Genomic DNA, 11,628 nt, shown 5'->3' with positions numbered 1-11,628 from the left:
CCGGTTTAAAGTGCTGTTCTCGTTCATGGCTACAAGTGTAGTAGGTGTGGTGATATGCTGCTACTGGGGGTGTCACGTCTACTTGGTACTTACGGAGCAGAGCACGATTGAGTTTTTGCAGCGCGAAGGAGAGAGGATACGACTCTCCGTTAGTTTTGCGTCTGTACGTCACGCTCTTGGACGACTACTAGGCAGGCAGGACGCGTTGTGGTTTACTGCGCTCGTATTGCCACCATTTGAACGTCGAGTGCCACCTAAGTACATGCAGAAGCCGAAGGGGGCAGCTTCGACGACTGTATAATTCCGAGAGATGTGACATCCAGTTTTTTATCTCTCCTACTTTGTGGCTACAACTCTCGATACGGAGACCTGAAAGCTAAATCACAGCATTTATTTCTTTATAGGCTACTCCGATACCAGCGAACCAAGCGGGTTCGTATTAGTGGCAAGCGTGAACTGCGAATTAGCCACAGCAGCCTCGTAGGACACGTCTCGGGTTTGATGGTGATCACGTAGTCGGTATGCTCCGCAACAAGCTTCAAAGCCTTGAACGAAACTGCGGGTAATACACTGCTGCTGTCAGCGGGAAAAACAAGCGTGGGAGACCTTCGTAAAGCTCTGCGTTGACCTCAGTAGTACACAGTTGGTAGGGCGACTGCTGCGCTTAAGTTAGCTTGAGAGTCCATCACCTGGCAACAGACAACAACAATTCCGACTGGTGTATCGGTATTTTTAACCGGTCACTCTGCAGATAACATCGGCTGTCAATGGGCGAAAGGCGTGTCTGACAACGACATGTTCGCACACGGATCATCAGTAAAGCAACCGTGAGCTCCGACCGTTGGTTTCCCAACGACATACGAGCACTTTGTTACACGGAGTTACCGAAGCGCCTTTTAGGCTCCAATCATTTCATATCCGAAGACAATGTCGCTTGTAACTCGATCACAATGATGGTCACGACATGCACTCATACGAGCGACATCTTGCACCCGAAGAATTATATGTATTAATAATTGAAATTACGCTGTCCTCTATTTTTATCTTTCGTTTATTAATAAAACTGAAATTACAGGGGTTATAATAAAGATATCCATACTGTTAGTACGCCACAATCATTTCAGCTTTTAATCCACATTGAAATGAAATGAAATTTGCGCCCTCTGCTGAAGTAGGACTTCGCTGGGCTTGTGCGATTTTAGGTAGGGGTAGGCAATTTTGTGTACACATGCCACAGAATTTTTCATATACTACAACAGGCATGCCCTTTCAGAGAGGCCGCGGTAGAGTACCGTATTTGAGATCTCCTACTTCAGACCCAATATTTTTGAAGTTGTATTGTTGCAAAATACACAAGATCTGTACACGTACCGACGCATCTCTATCACGTATTATTTAAACAAAACAATTTAGTTATCAAGTTCTTCTTCGAAAACTACGAAGTTTTCTATGTCGTGACGCCCACAGCATGGCGCACTACGGGCACTTCTTCCAGCAACCGTCGTAGCAGCTCTGTAACGGGGTACAATCCAGTGTGCCCCATGTTACATAAAGAGTGACCCGTCACTCTTGTGGACACCTGGTACACGGTACCAGGTGCTCTCGGAGCCAGTCAGTGCATGACTACTTAGCTCCACTATAGGTAACCTCTAGTTTGTATGAGACCCAAGCTTATCTTACTTATAAATACATCAGTCTTAAATCTACTCCTCTAAGTAGCAAACCGTTCCCACTGAGGCCGGGAACACGTGGACTTACGTTCACTCGGGTAGTTAATACCCTTAAGCACTTCCTCTGTGCAAGGTGCTGTGTGACCCCGTCACACTTGGTAGCACTCGTAGTCAATCCAACACCATCGCGGGTAGATTGAACTACCTGAATCCTCTGTGCGCTCAACGTTTGAGCCAAGATGGACCGAAGCGAGTTTCCTCGCTTGAACGACTCACAGTACGAGTCTGTTCGGAAGATGGGAGGCATCTTTGGACAAGATGTCCTTCGCAGCTTGGCGGCGGCGACGCCTGCCGAGCAACAAGAACGCGTGACCGCGTTTGAGACCTACGAGCGTGGTCTCATCGCTCACGTCCGCGGGGGCTTGGAGGCCACGATGGCCGCTCCCCAGGCAACCAGGCCTAAGCCGGTGTGGCTGAAGGTCCCCGCGTTTGAGGGGAAGGAAGGAGAGAACCTTCACTTCTGGGTCCGTGAGGTGGAGATCGCCATGAAGGCGGGTCTCATCTCGGACGAGCCAGTTCGGGTGGCGTTTTCCCTGTCCAACCTTGGTGGGCGTGCCAAGCACTGGGCATACACCAGGGAGACGACATCTGCATCCTGGGCTCAGCTGTGTGAGCAGCTTCGAGCCGCGTTCCTACCGGCGAACGACGAGTTCCGCCAGCGCTCACGCTTTCTCGCGTGTAAGCAAGGTAAACGTGAGCTGCAGGAGTACGCGCAAGAGATGCGCACGTTGGTGGCATCTCTGGCAGGGAATCCTCTTCCTAAGACATTAAGACAACAGTCTTCATGGACGGCCTGAAGGTCGGTCCTGCTCGCACCCAGCTATTCCGGGTGCAAGCGACAACTATGGAGGAGGCGATTCGAATCGACCTCCAAGAAGAGTACAGCCACAAGCAGGCTGGTACTCTTCGGGAAGAGGAACATCGCCACGATGAGAATGGCGTTCCTCGGGAGGCGGAGCATCGCAGCAATGACGCTGTTGCTCCTGCTGTCACGCAGCCCGTTGATACCGGTGCGTACAGCGAGCCCGAGCCCATGGACTTAAGCTCAGCAGAGAGCTTGGTCCGCTGCTATGGATGCGGCGGACACGGACACTACCAGCGTGTGTGTCCCTCGCTCGTCCTCGGGAAGAAGACAGCCCGTGGACCCCAAGTCCGGTGGCGCAGGCCACGGCCAGGTGGACGAAGACTCTCCGGCCACCAGTAGAGGCGGTATGCCCTACTGAAGAGCGCTAAGCCTTCGTGATGGGTGTGCAGGTTGTGCGCACCACGGGACTTAGCCCAGAGAGACGTGGTTCTCTCAAACCGGTGAAGGGCAGGGGTGGGCTGCTGGTAGTACACTCGGTGTACGGGGGTACGGTACCCCTTGAACGTTTGATTAGTTCTGGGGCGTTGATACGCCGCCGAAACGTCGCTTGGCATAGCGACATTCGACTGCACTCTATGTCAGAGTGGCGGTCGTGGGCTGGTCCTTGGTGGACTAGCCTTTGGTACGGTGAAGGAAGTACCAATGGTCCTCAACGGACCTGAGCGTTTCGGCTCGATGAACTCGCGCACCGCGGTGTCGCTCGCAGCTCTCGCCATGAACAACATGGCTGTGTCGAACATAAGGCACAGCCCGGACTTTGGTGTGGCAAGGCTGAGAAGGGCCTGCCAGTCAAGGTCTAGGACGGAGCATTGGTGAGTCATGTTCCCACCTCCGTCATGACTGGGGCGTCTGATACAGACCACCAGGACGCAGAAGCGTCACGGAGCTGTCAACGCGCCGACAGCTCTGCGTACAGCAAGACCATACTCCGCTGCGGCAATGCCATGGGCGTGGGTCTTTTGCCCGGCGTGTGGACCTGCTACACCAGCAGCGTCCAACGCCGAAGGTCGTCGCGCCGTACGGGCTTCGACAGTGGTTATGCCTTTAAGCGCTAACCCGGTGGGTAACTTAGGACCACACGGTCGCCCAGACCTTAACTGAAGAGGAAGGCGCTGAATGCGCTTCCTGTGTGGATAACACAGTACCACACGCAGTCGCCCAGACTATAACTGAAGAGGAAGGCATGGCCATGCTTCCTGTGTGGGTAACACAGTACCACACGCAGTCGCTCAGACTATAACCGAAGAGGAAGGCATTGTCCATGCTTCCTGTGTGGGTAACACAGAGCCACACGAGTTCTCGAGTGCCTCTGATGTCGTCAACGAGACATCACGACGTGGGTAACAAAGTGCCACGTCACGTCAGCCGCAAGTCGGGTCTGAACCTTGTTCAGGCCGACGTCGCTTCAAGCGACTCGGAGTCCAGGGCCCGGACTCCTCTGACTCGTTCGGTGGACACCAACTCTGACCGGTGTGTGGGCGGGTCTGCCACACCAGCCGATCCCAACACCGAAGAGCATTCACCAGGTGGGTAACATAGGTCCACACTGCGGGTAACAAGTTCCTTAAGCAGCGAAGCTGCTTAAGGAGACCGACATTCGGTGCTCCGAGCGTGGGTAACAAAGCTCCACGCAAGGTCACTCAGACCATAACTGATAAGGAAGTCGCTGTATGCGCTTCCGGTGTGGGTAACAGAGTTCCACACCCACGGCGAGTAACATAGCGCCGCACACAGAGCCATTGGCTCGAGGCGCGAGGTTGTCTTGGCCTCGCCGGACGTGAGCAACTCGCTCGACGTCAAGTCGCGCAGACCAAAACTGCTGACGCGAAGGCTGAATGCCTTCGGTCGACACGGCCGACGCGGTCGACCATACCGACGCAGTGCACATGGCGGAGAGCCGTTGCGCCTGCCAGTGGCTATTAGAAGCCACGAGAGACTCAGTAGTCTCGAGGTTAAGTGGGGGAGAGGCTCGGAAATACCTTTCCTCCCTGACTTTCCAAGAGGCAGGTAGCCGTCGTGCTGCCAGTGGCTATCACAAGCCACGAGAGACTCAATAGTCTCGAGTGTAAGTGGGGGAGAGGCTCGGAAATACCTTTCCTCCCTGGTCTTGAGGTAAGACCAAGATCCTTACGGAACCAGGCGTCGATGTACATCGACTGCAGGCTGGAGGCGAACAGCCGGGCTAGAGCTGCGGTAGCTCTAGCCGAACAAGACATAGTGGCGAAGAAAGCCACGGGCGCAAGGTGCCTCGGAATCGCTGAGCGAATCAGCAGTGTTGGGGTTGCAAGCAACCACACACGAGGCGAAGCGCGGGCCTAGTGTAAGTCCCTTGGTCATGAACAACCTGTCGAGTAGGGTGAACGGAACGTCTCACCCGCCGACAAAGCGGTTGCGGTACGTGATGTACGCAACGCGCCGGGTATAATGGGCCGCGGAGCCATAACCCAAGTGTGGTGCACGAGTGCACACACAACTGACCAGGTGGTGGTCGAGGCAAGGCACGCAGTCGTAACTGGTGCCGCGCCGAGCATGACACCGTGGCGACGGCAGCTTGCCTCACCATGGGTTGGTACCCGTGAGTACTCGGTGTCAATGCCAGACACCAACGCCGCAGTGGCATGGTGGTGAGATATGCCCCACCACGGTCGAGTACCATCAAGGTACATGGTGTCTGTGACAGACACTGGTATAGGTGCAAAGAATATGCACCATACCACGACCCGATGCGCTCTGGACGCTGTGAGTCAACGCACGTACCGTGCATCGGCACTGGCTGCTGTCGAGCAACCTGCCAGGAGTTCCACGTAATGAACTCGTCGTGTATGACACACATGAAGTGCACGGAGCACTTATGGTAGCTGTGGTACGTATCGTACACAGCGTGCCTCGTGTACGGTCCCATGGACCTATACACTGTGCTTGCACATGCGTCGTGCATGATGCGAGCACTGGCCATGAATCTGTTCAGGCGACAGCACAGCAGAAGCTGTTGCCGCCAAACATGGCAACCTTGTGGTGGGCGTACCGCACCAAAGGTTAGTACCGTACGGTACATGGTGTCGATGGGAGACACCTACACCACGGTTGTGTACCGTCACGGTACACGGTGTCGATGAAGGACACCTTCGCGCCGTTGGTATGGTGACCAAGACGCGAAGAGAGCGTGGCAAAAGCTCCGCCCGCAAGGATGAATCCTTGCTGGAGCCAAAGGCATGGCCCGAGGTGAGCTGAGAGCTCCCTCTAGTGCTGGGGAAGGTGTTGCCCTTCTCGGTGTCGTCCCTCGCGGGAGACACCATGCTCCGGACGCGTTTGCGAGGACTGTCGTGTCCTCTGGTGCGAACTGTGGGCGAATGTCACACGTTCGGATGCTATTGCACCCTGTGCCAAAGCACTGTGCGCGCGCTAGCGCAGGAGCTAATGCAGCTCTGAGTGTAGGCTTTGCGGCCAACACAGTTGTGAGCATAGGGATGCAAATCTCAGTGAGCTTTGGCAGCACAAGTCACTGTGGGTGTGACTGAGAGCCGCGCCAGTCTCGTGGCTGCTCAGTGTGAGAATTCACCTTTTGGTGTTTTAATTCTCTCACTTCTGATTGGAGAATCAGTTGTGATTGGAGAATCAGGTGATTCTCAGTTAAGTGCGGGAGGATGTAACGGGGTACAATCCAGTGTGCCCCATGTTACATAAAGAGTGACCCGTCACTCTTGTGGACACCTGGTACACGGTACCAGGTGCTCTCGGAGCCAGTCAGTGCATGACTACTTAGCTCCACTATAGGTAACCTCTAGTTTGTATGAGACCCAAGCTTATCTTACTTATAAATACATCAGTCTTAAATCTACTCCTCTAAGTAGCAAACCGTTCCCACTGAGGCCGGGAACACGTGGACTTACGTTCACTCGGGTAGTTAATACCCTTAAGCACTTCCTCTGTGCAAGGTGCTGTGTGACCCCGTCACAGAGGAGGACCAGTTCGCGTTCGTCGAGGACTTGCAGGTCCTTCTCTTCGATGACGACCTTCTGATGCTCAACGATGTGGTTGCCGAGGAGCAACTCGACCACGTCGATGTAGCCATCTACTCCTTAAGACGATTGACAATGGTTCACTGTCCTCCCGGAACTCGGACTTTGATCATTGACGAGATGACGGACCTGCGCAAGACGGCGTCCATGTCCGTTAGAGAATACAGCCGAGCCTTCAGAAAGCTGAATCGCTACCTTACCTTCATCGACGAGAATGAAGCCATCCCTGAGGCCGACTGTGTCCGCATGTACAAAAGCGGAATGCCAATCGAGTGGCAGATTGAAGTGACACGACTATCACGCTCCTGGGACTTCGCTGGACTGGAGCAGCAGTTCGAGCTCATTGAGCGAGTAGAAAATGAAGCGGAAGCCCTCCGCAACAGACGCCGGCCCCCACGCGACAACAAGAACAGTAACGCAGCTCAATCTCGTGAGAATGGCGGAGGCCACCAACAGCAGCAACGAAGGAATGCACGTCCGGGACGAGGCGGACAGAAGGGTGGCCAGGAAAAAGCACAGCAAGGACAGCAAGGAGGCAAGTATTGCTCCTTCTGCAAGCGCAATAACCACACCCAGGAGCAGTGTTTCCGGGATCCGTCGTCTCCAGCGTATCGACCACGGGGTGGCCAGCAGCAACAACCTCGTCACGGGCGTGATCAATTTGCTGCCATGCAGGAAAAGATTAACCAGATGGCTGCCAGGATGGAGACCATGCAGAAACAGCATGAGGAGGAGCTGAACGCTCTTCGGTTTTACCAAGGCGATGAATTCAACGCAATGACTTACGACAAAGAGGAAGACGGAGTGGAAGCAGGCAGGACAAGCTCAACGATGGCGCCTCTGCTGACCAAAACAAGAGCAGAAAAACCCAATCGCAGCGATGAACCAGTGATGGTGACGGAAGTCCGCATTGGTGAAGTTACGTTCTCTGCTTTGATCGACACGGGTTGCTCGCGGTCTGCGATTGACCAGAGCGTGGTGGATCGAGTTCGTGAACAGCTTGTGTTGCAACAGGAAGAGGCAACCTTCAAGCAAGCTGACGGCTTAACTGGCAAGACAACTCACGTGGCAAGGGCAGCCATAAACATGCCCATTTTCTCGACGTCAAGAGTTTGCACTCATGAATTTCGAGTCGCCTCACAGCTCCTGTACCCGGTCATGCTGGGGAAGGACTTCTTCGCGACTCAAGGAATTGACCTGTTGTTCTCGACAAAGGAGCTCGAGTGGGATGGTCTTCGTGTGCCTATGCCGAAGTTGCGAGCGTGCGGATGGAAGCCCGGCTTAAGACTGCATGTGAGCGATGAATCTAGCCGGGTTGAGATCTCTGTAGCGGAAAACAGCGGACCGGTGGATTTTAACTTGATGATTGACGGTACTAAGCTCTCAGAGAACGAGCTTCTACTCATGCTGGCGCTGATGAAGGAGTTTGACGATGTTGCGTCAGGGAGGCTTGGAGAAATCAAAGGTGATCCGTACGAGCTACCACTTGATCCAGATGCAAAGCCCTTTGCGTGCCGACCCTTTCCAGTACCACAGATCCGGTTGGCAGCAACTAAGCAAGAGGTGCAGCGGCTTGTGCGCCTTGAAGTAATGACAGCCGACAACAGCTCCCCATGGGCATCGCCAGCGTTTACGATTTTGAAGAAAGACGGCACCATCCGACTACTTTGCGACTTTCGACGGCTGAATGCGCTGCTGCAGCGCAGGTTTTTCCCACTGCCGGTCATTCCAGAGCTGCTTCGCCAGTTCCAGCAGTGCAAGTTTATATCGGTTTTTGATATACCGATGGGATACTATGCTCGCGTTCTCTCGAAGAGCAGTCGAGCTGCCACCGCTATCGTGTTTCCGTTCGGCAAGTTTGTGTTCAACCGGCTGCCAATGGGCGTCGCTACTGCCCCTGATGAATTCCAAGCGGTTATGAGCGGGACGTTCGGAGACCTGGAGTTCGTATGGGTGTATCTGGACGATTTCATTGTGATGTCGACGTCATTTGAGGAGCACCTACGGCATCTTCGCATCGTCTTTCAGCGTCTTCGTGACAATGGACTCACTATTCACCCTCGTAAGTCTAAGTTGTGCACGGATAGCGTGTCGTACCTGAGCTACCACATTAGCACAAGCGGGATGAAGCCACTTCATGACAAGGTGTCGGCCATACAGGCGATAGAAGCCCCGCGCACACGGCGTCAGCTACGTCGATTCATCGGTATGGTGAATTACTATCGGGACATGTGGCCAAGACGTGCTCACATCCTGGCTCCGCTCACGGCGTTGATGTCGCCGCAGCACAACTTTCGTTGGGATCAGACTCACCAACAAGCATTCGAGCAGATGAAGTTCGTGATGGCGCACACTGTGGAGCTTTCATTTCCGGCGTACGGCGAACCATTCCACATCCACACGGATGCGTCCGGATACCAGCTCGGTGCCGTTATCGCCCAGCATGGTCGTCCGCTCGCCTTCTGGAGTAAGAAGTGCACCGATACGCAGCGCAAATACCCCGCCAACCGTCTCGAGCTGCTGAGTATTCTCATGGTACTACGTGAGTACCGCACCATGCTACTCGGCCAGGAGCTGCACGTCCATACCGATCACCTGAACCTCACATACGGGACGTTCAACAACATCCAGATGATGCGCTGGCGGCTCGAGATTGAAGAGTTCGGACCCCGGCTGCACTATATCAAGGGAGAGAACAATGTCGTGGCGGACGCGTTATCGCGCCTACCGGGTGCCGAACTGGGGAAGGACACGGAAGATGCAACTACACTTGCAGCTACGAGTGAAGACTCGGGAGTGTTCTCGTTAAACCTCCAACAACTCGCACGAGCACAAGAGAGTGCTGCGATTTCTAGCGGAAACGTGAAAGAGATTAATGGCGTCGAGCTCAAGGTGGACGCGAGGAACAATTGCATCATAGTACCGGATCACCTACAAGAGCCCATTGTCAGAGCCTATCACGAGTGGCTTCTGCATCCAGGCGGTGCAGCAATGTACGAAACAATCAAGACATCGCTGTATTGGAAGGGTATGGAGTCTAAGATTCTGCAGTTCGTTCTGAACTGCCTGCCCTGCACTAAGAGCAAGCACCCAACCGTGAAGTACGGCAAATTGCCGGCAAAGACGGTAACAGTGAGACCGTGGTTTGAGGTTGCAATCGACTCTATAGGTCCCTACGGAAAGAGAAAGTTTTGAGCGATGACCATGATCGATACAAGCACGCGGCTAGTGGAGATCCAGCCAGTGGATGATGCGTCAAGTGACGACGCGGCTTTCGTCTTTGATCGGTTTTGGTTGTGCCGATACCCACGGCCTGTGCGGGTCATCTACGACCAAGGCACCGAGTTCAAGAAAGAGTTCTTCGAGCTACTAGAGAGCTATGGCATCCATGCGCTACCCACTACGACTCGAAACCCTCAGTCGAACGGCGTGATTGAACGGCTGCACCGTGTCATTGGAGACAAGCTTCGAACGCAAACGATCGACACCAAGGAGGAGTGGGCTGCATTCTTACACGACGCCACCTTTGCCCTTCGCGCAACGTACAACTCAATGCTCAAGTCGTCTCCGGCCCAGGCCAGTTTCGGGCGAGACATGCTTTTCGACGTGAAGCATACGACGAACTGGGATGAACAGTACCAGCGCAAGGTTGCTCAAGTCGCCAAGAACAACAAGCGCGAAAACGACAAGCGACGCGAGTGGATCTACGCCCCAGGAGACAAGGTGCTGCTGCGAAACGATGCGGGACCTCAAGCCAAGATGTCACCGCTCTTCAGTGGCCCTTACGAAGTTGTAGCAGTGCGAACGAATGGTACGTTGGTCCTTGACAAGGGCAAGTACATGGAGACCGTCCACATACGACGCATTGTGCCCTTCAAGTCCCAACGTGGGGAAGACTGTCAGCAGAACGACCTGCGACGCGCGCATCTGTGACGCGCGCCAAAGTGGAACGACTGTAACCACTGCATGGTTGGCTAGCAAGAGCTAGTGAACGCTCTCCAGTCAAGTCACAAGCTTTAAGGAGCTTGCGCAGCAGATAGCAGAGGCCGTGCTTAAGCTACTCCAATACATCAGTTCCCATTTTACCCTTAACAACAACAATCACCACTAGTGTAACGGGGTACGTAGCACTAAGTGTACCCTGGTTACATGAAGTGTGACACTTCACACTTCAGGAGTATGACATGTCATACTCCGGGATATTTGGTACAAGGTACCAAGGTCATTCAAAACCAACCATTGGTTAAATGACATTGCATTACTATAGGTAACTGATAGTTTGTATTAACCTCAAACTTAACCTACCTATAAATATACTCAGTTTACAATCTACTTTATTTAGGTCACTTCGCTCTCTTTAATTAAAGAGGGGACCTGTGAACTGCCGTTCACTGAGAGTTTGTATACTCTCGGAAGATAACTTCCTCTAGCGCAAGGTGCTGTGTGACCCCGTCACACTTGGTAGCACTTGTAGTCAATCCACGCCATCGCGGGTAGACTACCTGAACCTCCGAAGTTCGTTGCCATGGATAGGAACGACTTCTCCCATATGAACGACTCTCAGTTCGAGTCGGTTCGGAAGATGGCAGGCATCTTCGGGATGGAGGCCCTGCAGAGCCTGGTGGTATCAACACCGGCTGAGCAGCTCGAGCGCGTCAATGCATTCGACGCGTACGAGCAGGGCCTCATCGCGCATGTGCGGGAGAACCTGCAGGCTCCGGCGGCGGGAGCAAACCCGCCTCACCCGAAGCCAATACGGCTGAAGGTAAAGCCGTATGAAGGGAAGGAAGGCGAGAACCTTCACTTCTGGGTCCGAGAAGTAGAGCTCGCGATGGACGCGGCTCTGATCTCGACCGAGCAACTGCGTGTTGCTTTTGCACTCTCCAACCTTAGCGGTCGTGCTAAGAGTTGGGTGTACACTCGGGAAGCGACATCCCCTGAATGTTTCACATCCTGGGCTCAGCTGTGCGAACAGCTCCGAGCCGCGGTTCCTCCCGGCGAACTACGAGTACCG

At 54.0% G+C, this 11,628-nt stretch overlaps 1 protein-coding gene across 1 annotated transcript in view; it reads left to right on the top strand.

Annotated features, from left to right (window-relative positions):
• The window catches only part of PITG_20533 (uncharacterized protein), a gene marked incomplete at both ends in the record, with an annotated part of 989 nt that extends 688 nt beyond the window's left edge, over positions 1–301 (top strand). Inside the window, one exon of the mRNA XM_002895552.1 lies at positions 12–301. Coding sequence (XP_002895598.1) covers positions 12–301 — 290 coding nt within the window. The remainder of the gene's footprint in view (positions 1–11) is intronic.
• Between the last annotated feature and the right edge of the window lie 11,327 nt (positions 302–11,628).

This window comes from Phytophthora infestans, genomic scaffold (assembly GCF_000142945.1).
Source record: "Phytophthora infestans T30-4 supercont1.160 genomic scaffold, whole genome shotgun sequence".
Taxonomy (NCBI): domain Eukaryota; phylum Oomycota; class Peronosporomycetes; order Peronosporales; family Peronosporaceae; genus Phytophthora; species Phytophthora infestans.
This window is presented reverse-complemented; position numbering and strand designations above follow the sequence as displayed.